Source organism: Ranitomeya imitator, chromosome 1 (genome assembly GCF_032444005.1).
Source record: "Ranitomeya imitator isolate aRanImi1 chromosome 1, aRanImi1.pri, whole genome shotgun sequence".
Lineage (NCBI taxonomy): Eukaryota > Metazoa > Chordata > Amphibia > Anura > Dendrobatidae > Ranitomeya > Ranitomeya imitator.
Window position 1 is genome coordinate 508,764,284 of NC_091282.1, and position 16,863 is coordinate 508,781,146.

At 40.0% G+C, this 16,863-nt stretch overlaps 1 protein-coding gene across 1 annotated transcript in view; it reads left to right on the forward strand.

Moving 5' to 3' along the window:
• Positions 1-16,863, forward strand: part of SVEP1 (sushi, von Willebrand factor type A, EGF and pentraxin domain containing 1) — a 505,032-nt gene that overhangs the window by 192,490 nt on the left and 295,679 nt on the right. Inside the window, exons 11-15 of the mRNA XM_069766556.1 lie at positions 3,267-3,398; positions 5,043-5,237; positions 5,333-5,454; positions 14,536-14,644; positions 15,222-15,407. Coding sequence (XP_069622657.1) covers positions 3,267-3,398; positions 5,043-5,237; positions 5,333-5,454; positions 14,536-14,644; positions 15,222-15,407 — 744 coding nt within the window. The remainder of the gene's footprint in view (positions 1-3,266; positions 3,399-5,042; positions 5,238-5,332; positions 5,455-14,535; positions 14,645-15,221; positions 15,408-16,863) is intronic.

Genomic DNA, 16,863 nt, shown 5'->3' on the forward strand with positions numbered 1-16,863 from the left:
AACAAATTTTGCATTCCAAAAGTCAGGCTCTCCTTCACTTCCAAGACTTCCCATGCACCCAAACAGTAGTTTTACCCCACATATGGGGTATCGGTGTACTCTGGAGAAATTGCACAACAAACTTTGTGGTCCATTTTTTTTCAGTGACCCTTGTGAACATAAAAAATTTGAAGCTAAAATAAAAAGAAAAAAATGGAAAATTTATTTTTTTTCCTTCCACATTGCAACTGCTGTGAAGCCCTTGAAGGTTTAAAAAACTTCTTGAATATGGTTTTGAGGATTTTGAGGGGTACAATTTTTAGAATGGTGTCACTTTTGAGTATTTTCTGTCATATAGGCCGCCAAAATCACTCCAAATGTGATGTGGTCCTTAAAGAATTGGTTTTGTAAAAAATTTTGGAAAAATTAGAAAATGCTAGACAATTTTTAACCTTTGTAACTTCCTAGCAAAAACAAATTGTATCAGAAATTGTGCTGATGCTATGGGTATCGGAAAATGTCGCAATTTTTTTTATCAAAGTTTGACATTTTTTTTCACTACATAGATAAAAAAGAACCTATACATGTTTGATGTCTAATTAACTCATAATGACCAGGAGAATCATAATGGCAGGTCAGTTTTAGCATTTAGTGAACCTAGTAAAAAAGCCAAACAAAAAACAACTGTGGGATTGTACTTTTTTTGTAATTTCACCGCACTTGGAATTTTTTCCCGTTTTCTAGAACATGAGATGGTAAAACCAATGGTGTTGTTCAAAAGTACAACTTGTTCCACAAAAACAAGCTCTCAAATGGCCATATTGATGGAAAAATAAAAAAAAGTTATGGCTCTGGGATGAAGGGGAGCAAAAAATGAAAACGCAAAAATGAAAAAAGCCCCAGGGCTTAAGGGGTTAAAAAATTTCCAGACTGGAGAACACTTAACTCTTTGAGGGAGAAACTCAGGAGGGTCAGTGCTCTGCGGAACAGTTGCCCACCTACTTCTTTTGGTCACCCCATTGCTTTTTCCTGCCTGTTTCTGTGCGGACGATCCCTCCCCCTCAGCTCTACTGACCTCGCTAACCACTACTAACTAAACTAACCACTTTAAACTTTATGGATGGCTAATTCAATCCAGAAATTTTTTTTTGAATGGTTTGTTAGAGGTTTATATAACACTGAAACATGGACAAGGGACAGCCACAGGACGAGGGAACAATTAGCAAACATGCACAAAGATTAAATAATGTAGTATGAATATTTACTGATCAATTTATAAAACAAAGGAAAGGTAAACACCGTATAAGAAACAAATGTAATGACAGCAGTTGCTCTCAATAATACCAAGTGTATACGCAGGTACACTTAAACAGAATTAACAGTTATATGTGAGCAAAATACAACGCGATTAACTCTTTCTATGCATAAATCAATAAAAAGTGTTGTGCCAGTACTTTAGTAATCACATACTCTGAGCTGATTTTGAAGTATCTCTTAAAGAAGAGGCCTTTTCTCTTAATTAGCTAGACCCCTATAAGGCTATTTGTATATGTGCATATATATTCGGATGTAAGATGGTATCGGTACATCCTGAGACTGAAGTAGAAGGGTCCTTGCTGGGCTAAGTCCAGAATAATCAGAAATGCTGTCCTGAAGCTCATATGGAATGATGATATTTCCAGTGCAGGGCTTATCTAAGTGCTTAGAGATAAAGCCTCACATGGCGTAGCTCAAGATGTTGTGTACTTGCTTGTCCTCATCACGTCAGCTCATGTTAAGCCGAACAACGCGTCTCAAAGTCTCTGACAACAGATCCAGAGTCGCACCGCTCTATCCAGACTTTCTCCAAAGATGCACAGCTTCCCTTCCTCCTGGACTCCTCTCAACTGCCTTCCAACCGCCAAACCCCCCTGCGCTCTAACGAAGGCCCCTCGCTGCTGCCCTCTACTGGCCAGATCATTTAATACATTACAAATTTTTTGGTCAAATGCGGCAGCTATATATTTAGCAATGGACTGCAAAGCCCTAAGCCCTGCCTAGAGGCTACATTCTGCCACCCTATCAGCTCCTGCAACTGTCCCTAGGCTAGATGAAAAATGATGGTTCAGCAGCACCACTATCAGCACCATTATTTAACTGCTCTCTCTCTCTCTTCAATCCAATCTGTCCCTGAGCTGTGCAATGGCATCAGTGTGCTGAGCGTGGTGGCGCCCTTGTTCTCTGATGAGGTTATATGGCTAGTCAATCTCAGTAATGCCAATACCAAGATGGCTACAGAATTACAGTGGCTGGCAGACAATCCTTGCATGTTTATTGGCTGTCTAACAGGCACCAAACATGCGGGGTGGAAATTCTAGCTGCAAATCCAAGCACCAGCCAATGCTCATCGAGTGCCAAGCGCATCAAAGCACACAGATACTCTAGTGCAGTGTTCCCCAACTCCGGTCCTCAAGAGCCACCAACAGGTCATGTTTTCAGGATCTCCTTAGTATTGCACATTCAATCACCTGTGCAATACTAAGGAAATCCTGAAAACATGACCTGTTGATGGCTCTTGAGGACCGGAGTTGGGGAACACTGCTCTAGTGATACCTATGTATCACCAAGCACGTTCACTCATCCTTATTGAAATGCAAATGAGGCTGAAGGACTATTTACATCTGAAGCCTCAGTCACTGCAGCTCTATTTCTTACCCAGCGCTGCCTCCATTTGTTTGACTGACAACTTCTATGTCGTTGAATATGCCGTTATTCAAACACGAGTTGGGGAATTGAGTTGGAGTGGCAGAGGCTTCAGTTTTATAGACTCATTTGCAAATCAATTCATACCCTGAATTCTCAGCATAGCCGAGGGACACATTAGCAATGTAAAGACATTGCTGGACTTGTCTTTGAAACAGCTACATACACATATAAATAATGTTGGGGGTGTTGAAATCCCTTTAAATACAGGCATTCTTATAGGTTGTTGAGGCAGAAACAAGTACAACTAATTAGCAATTAAGTAATAATGTTAATTTAAAGTATAATGTGTAGGCTCAAAATTATGTGTAATAAATATAATATATATTGCTAGAGGGTTTGGTAAAATAGATTTCTATAGCAGTAACTAATTGAGAGCAAGCTCTAGACTTTTATGTCTTATTTTATATTCTAAATTCTAAATTCACCTATTTTTTTATTCTCAATCTACCTTATGAGTAAGTAAGCTATTAAATTGTAAATCAGTATATCATGTGTTGCAATGAATCTAAATATCTGTTCTTTCGTTTAATACACATCTCTAGGTGCCCCATTAACTATTACAAAAACCCATGCTCCTGGAGATATCTTCCCTAAAGGGGAAACGGTTGTTGAGTATGTTGCCAGTGATCCTTCTGGTAATGCTAGAACATGTGAAATTCAGATCATCATTAAAGGTACAGTATGAGATCACATTAGGTCAGTCATTTGTTCTATAGATGATATTTTCCATTTTCGTTTCTTAAAACCTTGGGACAATTTACTGACTGAAATGTAACCAATACATTGTTGTCATAACTAGGTTCTATAATGATTTTTGGCAAAGGGACACATTAAACAGCCTACTATAAAGAGTCCAAGACATGATCTAATAAATTATTGAACAAAGAGTACATTATAACAGGTTGACTTCAATTGAAAACATACACCATATGGATAAACACATAAGGACACTCATCTTAATCCTTAAAATCAGGTTTTTCGTTTAGTCCCATTTCCACAGTAGTGTAAAATTCATCCCCAGGCCATTCAGACTACCTTTACTAACATTTCAGAGAGAATGGACTGATGTACAGAACTCACTGTAATTAAGCATGGTCCTGTAATAGGATGTCACCTTTGTAACAGGTCAGTTTATTAAATGCCTCCCCTCCTAAATATTCCACAATCAAGTGGAATTATTGAAAGTGAAAACTTGTTCTGCGGAGTGACGAATCACACTTGTGGCATCTGATGCATGAGTGTGGATTGGGCAACTGCCGGGAGAACATGACCTGCTTGACTGCACTGTCCCAAACATAAAATTTGGCTGAGACGGATAATGCTATCATGTTTTCTTCAGAGTTTGATCTATGTGCTTTAGACAGCAAGCCAGGTTCTGACATCTAGCATCTGTATCTGACGTCACAAATGCTCTTCTGGATGAATGGGCAAATATTCCCAAAAACCCACTCAAAAATCTTGTAAAAATCATTCACAGAAGAGGAAAAGCCATTTTAGATACAAAGGGAGGTGTAGGGGGCAGACAAACTACATATTAATGCCTATGGATTTAGCATGAGCTGTCATATGAGCTCCTGTAGGTACAATATAATGTGTACTGTAGATGCCCCAAAACTTTTGTCCATATACTGTATGTGTAGTGAGGGTAAGTGTTTACTAAATGGAACATGTCAGCCAAAAAAAAACAAAACAGTATTTACCTGCAGACATAGTAGTAATCTTCAGGTAAATACCAATTAAAACATATGCAGGTGTCAAATTGGAAGTGTGGCTGCAGGGAGAAAATGAACTTATATTCTTCCTGCAGCTGCTCACTACCAGTTCATCTTGATGGTACCGCAGCTTTATACAGTCGATACTCAGTACACATTTAGTGTGCCGTAATCCAGCCCACTGCTTCTTCAGTGACATCTTGGTTAGCACGCAAGCTGCAGATCAGGATATCAGTTATTGGTGGGCAGGAGTTCTCACTGCGCTGTTGACTGGAAGTGGAAACAGGGAGAACATAAGTTTGTTTTCTCCCTGCAGCTGCACTTTCTTTTAGACACCCGCACATAGTTAAAATGGTATTTACCTGCAGATTATTTTCTTTGCTGACAGGTTTTCTTTAATTTCAAGAAACATTATTTTTTCCAGAGCCTCATCATTAGTGGTGGTTGTCTTTTTGTTTCGTTATCACATCTCCGTATTTTCCATCCTTTTAGGGTAAAAATGTCCTCCACATATAGCACTTGTTGCTTAATCAATCAGGGTTCTGTTAATAATACATTTCTTAACATCATAAAATTTATGTTATGCTGTTACCATTTCATCCATAGGTTCTCCATGTGAGATTCCATCAACGCTTCAAAATGGAGAATTTGTCTGCTCCAAAGACATGGATGGTGTAAACTGCACCATACAGTGTAAGGAGGGCTTTGAAGTAGCAGAAGGTTCTGCTCAGAATTTCTACTGTACTTTTAAAGATGGGTTATGGATGCCACCACAAACGACAGATTGGCCTGACTGCTCTAGTAAGCACCATGAAAGATAATGTTGTAATCAAGAGTGTTACTAAAGAATACCTTAAGTACTGGTAAAGTTCTTCATTTACACTTGCAATCCACAGTGAAACGTTTTGCTAATCATGGATTCAAATCGTTTGAAATGCTGTACAAGGCCACACGATGTGATGACACCAACCTGCTGAAGAACTTTGCAGATGCTTTTCAGACATCTCTTGGGAAAATGGTATGTGAGTTAGCTTTTTTCCTCATTTATAAAAGTATGGATTTTACTATAGTACTTTACAAATAATTTACAGCAAGCCAGGAACAGTGACACCCTGGAACACATTGAAGATGCTGAAAGCAGAGATGACGTCAACAATGGAGGTTCCAAAGTTCTTCCACAGAATACAGTAGAAACAGCTGTGGGCAAATAGTTGCATGAAGATGACCTATGGTTACATTATTTTTCTTTTTGGAAATAATTCCCCACTGACCTCACCAGAAGTGTCAAAAATTTTAATATTTGAAAAAACTAAATCTTTGAAAAGATTATCCAGCCAACAAACTATTTTTTTGAAAACTGCTAAGAATGTAATAAAAGTAGTAACACTAACAATTATCAATCCCTCACCACCCTCATTCCAACATTTCCAGCATCAATCTTTGTTCTTTATGCTCCAGAAATAGCATGTCAAAACAGACACAGCTAGTCTCTGTCTGCAGTAGTGGCTTCAGTGGTGGAATGATTGGTTGCAGTGGTCAGATTGTCCGCATCAACAATTAAAGCACCACTCCAGCGTTTTGTTTTGTTTTTCACCACTGAAGTGATGCTTTAAAGGTAAGTCCCCTGCCCCAGGTCATATACTCACCCTCCAGTGTTGTCACCATTTTTCGGCATTGCTTCGGTCCTGCAGCGCCATCTTGTGAGCCCATCTTCTCAGTGTCCGGAACTCAGAAGTTACATCATAAGCTCTCAATGTAAGTCTATGAGGCCAGAAGAATGTTCTCATAGACTAACACTGGTTAGTGACCTCTGGCTTGCTCCATGAAACACTGTAACAGCCAGCAGGTCACAAACTGCAGCAGACGGACCGGAGCAGCGGTGTAAACAGATGAAAACACCGGAAGGCGAGTATCAGACAGGAGGCAGGTGATTTGCATTTTAAGCACCACTCCATCGGTGAAATAACAAAGCACTGGAGTTGTGCTTTAATTCTGAAACATGAATAACAGTGACCGGTGGGTGATGCAGAATACGCCGGAACGTGAGAATCGAGGGATTGGTAAGATGAGCATTACTTCTTTTGTTATAGCATTCTAAATATTTTCTTAAAACATAGGTGATGGGAGAATTCTCTTGAAGGGGTTGTAATCTTTTAGAAGTTTTTTGGCTCTAAGCTTCCTTAGTTACAAAAAACCATCCTTGGGTCCAGATCCAGTGCTGGAGTTGGAGAGGCTATATAAGGCCGGGATCACACATGCGAGAAACACGTCCGCGTCTCGCATGTGAAATCCATGCTCTGGCGCCGGCACTCCAGAGCGGAGCGTGCGGCCGCATAGCAACACATGGAGCCGCACGCTCCGCTCTGGAGTGGCGGCGCCAGAGCTTGGATTTCACATGCGAGACACGGACATGTTTCTCGCATGTGTGATCCCGGCCTAATACTCAGCCTATTTTCCTAACTAAAGAAGCTTTTTTTCTGAAGGTTGACAACCTCAAACTTTGTAATCAACCCCTAGTTCATGAGAATGTTCACTGCTCAGACATTAATAGCACATTCTAGCTATGTTTTTGCTGAGACAACTCCTTCAACTACTAGTCACATAATATCATGGGGATAAATGCATTAAACACTGCCTAAACAAAATAATTTAGCTTGCATTTAATTCAGTACATGGCAATTAGGGAAATTACTGTTACGTGTTATGTCACACAAAGTGAAATATAATTACAAGTACTTACGTTTCTGGCAACTTGAATAAAGTTCTTTTTTTAAAATATGTGAAAAACTAAGTGAAGATTCTACAGGAGCGTGAGTAACTGTAATGAGTAGCCATCATTTATTTTTTATTTCATTAATCAATGGTACTCATGAAAATAAAAACTTTGTAACATATATTATCAGAGAAATCTGCTTCTTTCTCCTCCTCCAGGGTTGATCATTTACTCTCAAAATTCTGAAATCACGGGGAAAATCTGTATTCAGTGAAGACAGATTGTTACATGATGGAGATAAGAGATGACAGTTGGTGCTGATAAGATTCTATGGAGAGGAGATGGGAGAAAAGGAGGAGCTAAAGGCAGAGCTCCTCCCTCCTGTTACTATTCTGTTTGTATGGAACCTTGGTGAAAATATGGCAAAATTTAGCACTTTGTGTCACATCACGGTTTAGACCTGTTATGTGTCTTAGAAACTTTTTGTGGCTCAACCAACAAATAGCGTTTTTTGGGGGGGTTTTTAGAAGAAAAGCGATAGAGAAAATATTCCATAATGCACCACAATTTTAAGGGCATAAAAGAAACCAAGTACATTTAATTGAATAATGGTACATCAAATTTATCATCCAGGATTAGCCAAGCTAATACATTGGACCCATTTTCAGACTCTACCGTGTGCGCATGTTGCAGATTTGCCTGTGGAATTTTCTGCGCAGATTCTGCATCTCTTGGCAGAAAACGCAGGTAAAAATCCGCACAGATTTGATGCGTTTTTGATGCGGATTTTCATATATTTTTTCCATGCGGATTTGTATGCATTTTTGAAAGCTAAATAAAGATCTATTATTGAACAAAAAAAAAAGAATTGTGATGTCATTTCTTGTCCAACCTCTTCTTTTACATACTCCATTGAAGAAAAATGTTTACACACACAGATAGATGGATAGATAGATAGATAGATAGTTCTATAGACAGATAGATAGGTAGATATGCTATAGATAGATAGATAGATAGGTAGATAGATAGATAGATAGGTAGATAGATATGAGATAAATAGATAGTGTAGTGTTTCACCACTACGTGTCTTGGGGGACACTCACTTGGCACGGGATTAATGCACTCAGGCACGGATTTCTTATAAAACACAATCTCTAGGTTTATTTCACATCAGCATAAACCACATCCTCAGAACTTGGTAACAGCTTGAACACGTCTGTATATATTCAACTTCACCACAGTCCGTCACTGACCCCGGTTAGCATAACACACGGATGCCTGTCCGTTACCTGTGGGCGACCTTCACAGGTTCCTGGACACCTCTTGGTCTCAGAGGTGCCCCATACAGAATGTCTCTTTCCTCTGACCCCGGACAGCATAACACTGATCCCTTTCCGTTACCTGTTGGTGCCGCACAGGTTCTCCGATTCCTCTCCTCCACAGAGGTAACCTTCAGACGTTCTCACTGATGCCGATCAGCATTACCTATGGTTATCAGACCATTTCACACAATGGCATGTGCCAGGTCCAGAGCCCTGCCTTGTGCTCTTCAGGAATCCTATTCTCCAGGACTTCCAACACAGGCTTCCAGGGCCTTGCAGTTGGACCATTCAGATCCAAACACAGGAACATGTGACCCACACCCTGGTCACATTACACACCTGTAACCACTCCCCTGTGTGGGAGTGTGGGTGTGTGTGGCTAGTTTGTCCCGCCCATCTCACACAACTAGCCCTGCCAATCTCCCATTAGAACTACACATTTACATGTGGGACTACAGATCCCAGTACACCAACTTAACTTCAGACTGACAGCGCAGAGTGTCTTCCTCTGTAACACACACACCGGCCATTTACACTCCTGCCGGACTTTGTCTGATCACAATTATGCCTCAAAGTGCATCTTGCAGCGCACACACAGCGCCCCCTGGCTGTAACATTGGTCACTACACTACAATAGAGATAGATAGATAGATAGATAGAAAAAAAATAGAAAAAATCAGGCAGCACTCCAGCACTAAGTGGTGCAACGTTTCGCCCTCAAAACACGGTCTTTGTCTACAGTATCTATCTATCTGTCTATCTATCTATCTATCTATCGATAATAGATAGATAGATAGATAGATAGATAGATAGATAGAGAGATAGATAGATAGATCTATAGATATATAATAGATACATTTATAGATAGATGATAGATAGATAGATAGATAGATAGATAGATAGATAGATAGATAGATAGATAGAAAAAAAAATAGAAAAAAATCAGGCAGCACTCGAGTTCAAGAAAAATTGTGGACTTTAATCCAGCACTAAGTGGTGCAACATTTCGCCCTCACAACACGGTCTGTCTACAGTATCTATCTATCTATCTATCTATCTATCTATCTATCTATCTATCTATCTATCTATCTATCTGTCGATAGATAATAGATAGATAGATAGATAGATAGATCTATGGTTAGATAGATAGATAGATAGATAGATAGATAGATAGATAGATAGATAGATAGATAGATAGATAATAGATAAATCTATAGATAGATAATAGATAGAAAGATCTATAGATAGATAGGTAGATAAGTAGATATTGGATAGATAGATAGATAGATAGATCTATAGATAATAGATATATATATCTATAGATAGATGGATAGATACTAGATAGATAATAGATAGATATATCTATAGATAGATGGATAGATATATCTCTAGGTAGATCAATAGATAGATAGATCTATAGATCTATCTATCTATCTATCTACAGTTAGGGCCAGAAATATTTGGACAGTGACACAATTTTCGCGAATTGGGCTCTGCATGCCACCACATTGGATTTGAAATGAAACCTCTACAACAGAATTCAAGTGCAGATTGTAACGTTTAATTTGAAGGGTTGAACAAAAATATCTGATAGAAAATGTAGGAATTGTACACATTTCTTTACAAACACTCCACATTTTAGGAGGTCAAAAGTAATTGGACAAATAAACATAACCCAAACAAAATATTTTTATTTTCAATATTTTGTTGCAAATCCTTTGGAGGCAATCACTGCCTTAAGTCTGGAACCCATGGACATCACCAAACGCTGGGTTTCCTCCTTCTTAATGCTTTGCCAGGCCTTTACAGCCGCAGCCTTCAGGTCTTGCTTGTTTGTGGGTCTTTCCGTCTTAAGTCTGGATTTGAGCAAGTGAAATGCATGCTTAATTGGGTTTAGATCTGGAGATTGACTTGGCCATTGCAGAATGTTCCACTTTTTGGCACTCATGAACTCCTGGGTAGCTTTGGCTGTATGCTTGGGGTCATTGTCCATCTGTACTATGAAGCGCCGTCCAATCAACTTTGCAGCATTTGGCTGAATCTGGGCTGAAAGTATATCCCGGTACACTTCAGAATTCATCCGGCTACTCTTGTCTGCTCTTATGTCATCAATAAACACAAGTGACCCAGTGCCATTGAAAGCCATGCATGCCCATGCCATCACGTTGCCTCCACCATGTTTTACAGAGGATGTGGTGTGCCTTGGATCATGTGCCGTTCCCTTTCTTCTCCAAACTTTTTTCTTCCCATCATTCTGGTACAGGTTGATCTTTGTCTCATCTGTCCATAGAATACTTTTCCAGAACTGAGCTGGCTTCTTGAGGTGTTTTTCTGCAAATTTAACTCTGGCCTGTCTGTTTTTGGTATTGATGAATGGTTTGCATCTAGATGTGAACCCTTTGTATTTACTGTCATGGAGTCTTCTCTTTACTGTTGACTTAGAGACAGATACACCTACTTCACTGAGAGTGTTCTGGACTTCAGTTGATGTTGTGAACGGGTTCTTCTTCACCAAATTAAGTATGCGGTGATCATCCACCACTGTTGTCATCCGTGGACGCCCAGGCCTTTTTGAGTTCTCAAGCTCACCAGTCAATTCCTTTTTTATCAGAATGTACCCAACTGTTGATTTTGCTACTCCAAGCATGTCTGCTATCTCTCTGATGGATATTTTCTTTTTTTTCAGCCTCAGGATGTTCTGCTTCACCTCAATTGAGAGTTCCTTTGACCGCATGTTGTCTGCTCACAGCAACAGCTTCCAAATGCAAAACCACACACCTGGAATCCACCCCTGACCTTTTAACTACTTCATTGATTACAGGTTAACGAGGGAGACGCCTTCAGAGTTAATTGCAGCCCTTAGAGTCCATTGTCCAATTACTTTTGGTCCCTTGAAAAAGAGGACGCTATGCATTACAGAGCTATGATTCCTAAACCCTTTCTCCGATTTGGATGTGGAAACTATCATATTGCAGCTGGGAGTGTGCACTTTCAGCCCATATTATATATATAATTGTATTTCTGAACATGTTTTTGTAAACAGCTAAAATAACAAAACTTGTGTCACTGTCCAAATATTTCTGGCCCTAACTGTATCTATCTATTTATCTATCTATATGTAAAAATAAAGCAGAGCAGCACAAAAGACAAGAAAAAAGTCCTGGTGCAGAAAAGCTCCCAAAGGGAAAGACCGAACCTTAAATGTAGGAATCCAAAAACAGGAGCAGCACACCATTGTTTGTGAAATAAGAGCTATTTTATTGAGCCCATGACAGCGACGTTTCGGTCCAAAGAAGTGAAAATTGCTTGAAAAAGGTTCACTTCTTACGACCAAAATATCGCTGTCATGGGCTGATTTCACAAACAATGGTGTGCTGCTTTTGTGTTTTTGGATTTCTATCTATCTATCTATCGATATATCTATCGATATATCTATCTATCGATAGATAGATAGATAGATAATACCAAGCCCGATATTTAGTAATAAACATAATAAAATGGTACATAAAGAGTTAAATAAAGACACACACACAAAATCTGGATTAGGATGGGGTCACACTTGTGAGAAACTCGCACGAGTCTCGCCTCGCACCTCAATACCCTGCACTGCCCCCAGCACTCGGGACCGGAGCTTTTAGCTGCATAGAAATACATTGCAGCCGCACACTCTGGTCCTGAGTGCCAGCGGCATTGCCAGGTATTGAGAGACGAGACTCGTGCGAATTTCTCACAAGTGTGACCCCGGCCTTAAACACAATATCTGTATAATTTATAAAAAAAAATTGAAAAGAAAATGACGTTGGCTCCCGCGCAATTTTCTGCGCTAGAAAGAGAAAGCCAGCGACTGGGTGCCGATGTGTGTAGCCTGTGAAGAGGTTAATATCCATGGATCTTCCCAGGCTATGAATGTCAGCCTGCAGCTGTATATTTAGCCTTTACTGGCTTTTAAAATAGGGAGACCTCAAAAAAAAAAAAAAAACAATGTGGGGTCCCCCTATAATTAACAGCCAGAAAAGGCTATGCAGACAGCTGTGGGCTGATATTCATAGCCTAGGAAGGGGCCATGGATATTGGCCCCCCTGTTACAAACACCAGCTCACAGCTGCCCCAGAACTGGCGCATCTGTAAGATGCGCCATTTCCGACACTTACCCTCTCTTCCCACTGACCTGTAGCGGTGGCATATGGGGTAATAGTTGGGGGTTGATCCCACCTTTGATTTGTAAGTCACATCAAGCCAGCTTAGTAATGGCCAGGCGTCAATAAGACACCTATCCATTACTAATCCTATAGTTGTTAATTTGTTAAATAAATACACAGCCAGAAAAAAGTATTTTAATGAAATAAAACACCACACAGTTTTGCATTCTTTATTGTTCTGCCAATCCATGTGATGCCCTCGATCTTCCGGAAAAAAAAATAAACTAATAAACCAACACAAATACTCCCTGGTCCGATGCAATCCATTTAATAATAACTGTCCCACAACAATCGCCCCTACAGAGCTGTCACATCTCCTGATGTGACAGGTCTATAGGCCTCCAGTGACACACTGACTGGAGACAATGGCTCCTGCAATGCATCACTGAAGAGGTTACCTGAGTTCAGGCACTCACTTTACGGCAACGCTGCGTGAGAATTTTCCCATGCAGCGGTGCCGCAAGTGACAGTATGAACTATACTGTACTCAAGGTGGAGGGATACTGTGCGGATGGATACCTTCTGTCATTGTATCACTGGAGACCCTGGAGAGCGGTCGCATCTGTCTATGTGACAGCTCTCAACAGGAGATCATCGTGGGACACTATTTTACGGAATACATAGGATCAGGGAGTATATTGTTGGTTTATTATTTAATTTTTTTACAGATGATCGAGGGCTTTGGGGACTAGGTGATTGGTGAGTATGTACTGTATGTTGTATGTACTGTATGTCTATATGTATGTACTGTATGTGTGCATGTGGTTTTTTTTTTACACTTGAGCACTGTAGCCGGATGATGGGACTACTGCTGTCCCATCATCCGGCTACTTGTCACTGTTGCAGGCATAGCTGGATGGGATTAGTAGTCCCATCGGATGACACCCGCCTTCACATAGAACTGCACGCACACACACAGCCCCGCACACACACACATACAGCCCTGCACACACAGAGAGCCCCGAACAGCCCCGCACACCCATGCACACAAACACAGACACATACAACCCCGCACACCCTTGCACATAAACACAGACACACACAGCCCTGCACACCCATGCACACACACAGCCCCGCACACACACAGCCCCGCACATCCATGTACACACACTCAAATACACGCAAACACCCACACACAGCCCTGCACACAGCCTCGCACATCTTCTCCGCACACACACAGTCTTCCCCCTCCCGATCTGCAGCGTTTCTCGCAGGCACATATGCAGCAAATCTGCAGATCTTTTTTAAACCTGCAGTTTTGCTGCGGATTGCCCTGACACAATGGAAGTCAATGGGTGCAGAAATGCTGCAGATCCTCAAAAAGAATTGACATGCTGCGGGAAAAAAAAACGCTGCAATTGCCCTTGTTTTTTTCTGCAGCATGTGCACACCAAATGTCCATTTCACATCGACAAACATTGGCTGTGCACTACACTGCAGATTTGATGCAATTTCACGCGTCCAGAAACGCTGCAGATCCGCTTCACAATCCGCAATGTGTGCACATAGCCTAAGAATGCAGAGTCCAAATTATGAATTTGGAAAATTCTGGTAAAATTGTGCCAATTGATATAGAATTCTGTTTATTTGGTGTTCTTAAAGTATGATCTCAAACTCAGGTTTAATTTAAATCACCTAAAGGTCCAGAAATTCTGGAGTAAACTTTAATGATATTTTTATATGTAAGTGTTCAAGGTTTGTTTATGGGTTTAACTGGCCTTTTTTTCTATGGAATTTATAAGATGAAATGAATCACAATATTTTCTGTACTTTTAGATAAAATAAGCATTGTGTTTGGGTTATATACTGTAGAGGTGACTTACATTAGTTGGCGCAGTGCTTAATAGGCTGGTATTTATTTACAGGTTCCGTCTTTCTGTAATGATGTCGATGACATTGATTGCCGGCTAGAAGACCAGTACCAGCGACTGTGCCTTGAATACAATTATGATTATGAGAATGGATTTGCCATAGGTAACTGAAATATTAACAATTTGATCATTTTTAGTTAATTCATAGTTTATGAATGTCAAATTCTATACTTTAATTTAAAAAATTCTTCTTTCAAAGGAATAGGTCAGCTGATTTATACTATTTAAAATGAGAGCAGAATGATGTAGGAATAGTGACCCTGATTCCAGCAGTATATCACTTACTGGACTTTTTTGTGTAGTTTCAATAAAATTAGTGTTTTTCGAGCAGATTATCATACTGATTATCATAGTTGGGTCATGCCATGTAGTCATATTTCTCTGCTTAAACTTGTTCCCAGTCACTGACTAGCATCTTTCTGCCTATGCACAGTGCAATCTGTCAATCAGTGGTGAAGGCGAGGCTCAGTATTCACAGAACTGCTATATGTGCAACTGAAAAAACAGTGATTTTTTTCAAAACAACATTAAGCAGACCACTAAATGATACATCGATGGAATCAGGGTCTCTGGCCCTCTATCATGCTTCTATCAGATTACATAGCGAAAACCTGATGACCGATTACCCACTGAAATGAAAAAAAGCAAAAGATAAATGTCATTATTTTAACCATTTCCAGGACCCGGTGGCTGGGGGGCTGCTAACAGATTGGATTACTCTTATGATGATGTTTTTGATGTAACAGAGGATGATCTAGGTGAAAAGTCCATTACTGACACCCCATTACACCTACGCGTGAAAAGACATAAAAGGGTGAATATTCCTGCAACTGATCAGAAAGTCAAGTTTGTATTTAATATTTCAGGTAAGCCACTCATGTTTGGACATTTTATTACAAATTCTGCTGATATGGGTACATGTTTTCATGGCAGTTTACTAAAAAATCAGAGGAGTGCTGTTATTACAGCCAGCTCCTGCAGTCCTAGACCAGGTTGTACAATATGAGGCTTATAAATTGTCAGGATGAATATAAAAAATACCCGAGTGTTATCTTAGATCGGCCTAAGGCCAATAATTTATAACTGGTAGTTTTACATTTCCTAAAGGCTAGAAGAAGCTTAATTGTGTGCACCCGGCTACTGGCATTTTTGTAAGGAGAGATAACTAAAGGGGTTTTCCATGGGTTAAACTGTAAAGGCCACTTACAGCCGGTAGCCATCTCGGACGGTCCGCAATACATATAAGCACTCGTTTCGCTGAACACTCCAGTGTTCTCTACGAGAAATGACTTATCTCCTGAATACAAAATGATCTGCAGTCTGAAATCAAAGCAATCGATACCGGCTGATTCGGCCAATATTGGTTTAATGTTTACAAGGGGCTTTTGGAATTGTTGAAAAATCGATTTTGTAATTAATTGAATTAAAAATTCAAATGTCTTATCTGAGGATCAGAAGAGTAGCAATCATATCAGGCCTTTATCTGATCATCAGAAGAGGATCAATAATATCAGACTTATCTGAGGATCAGAAGAGGATCAATCATATCAGACTTTTATCTGAGGATCAGAAGAAGATTAGTAAGGTCAGACTATTATCTGAGGATCAGAAGAGGATAAATCATATCAGACTTTTATCTGAGGATCAGAAGAGGATCAATCATATCAGACTTATCTGAGGATCAGAAGAGGATCAATCATGTCAGACTTTTATCTGAGGAGCGGAAGAGGATTAATCGTGTCAGACTTTTATCTGAGGATCAGAAGAAGATCAGTAAGGTCAGACTCTTATCTGAGGATCATAAAGAGGATCAATCATATCAGACTTATCTGAGGATCAGAAGAAGATCAAGTAAGATCAGACTATTTCTGATCATCAGAAGAGTGTCAAAAATATCAGACTCTTATCTGAGAATCAGAAGAGGATTAGTAAGATCAGACTCTCATCTAAGGTTCAGAAGAGGATCAGTAAGATCAGACTCTTATCTTTGAATCAGAATAGGATCAATAAAATCAGACTCTCATCTGTGGATCAGAAGAGGATCAGTAAGATCAGACTCTTATATGAGGATCAAAAGAGGATCAGTAAGATCAGATTCTTATCTGGGGATCAGATTTGGATCAATAACATCAGGGTTTCATATGGGAATCAGAAGATCTCTTCTTTCATTAGGTTAGACATATCATGAATCAGTTCTGTGTTGAGACATTACAGGGGAATGTTACTCAGCATCCTTAGTTCTTGACACACGTATCTAGCACTCTTCATACTGGCAAAATTTTCAGGGCCCCCTTGAGAGTCCGCCCAGACGCCACTCGAGCC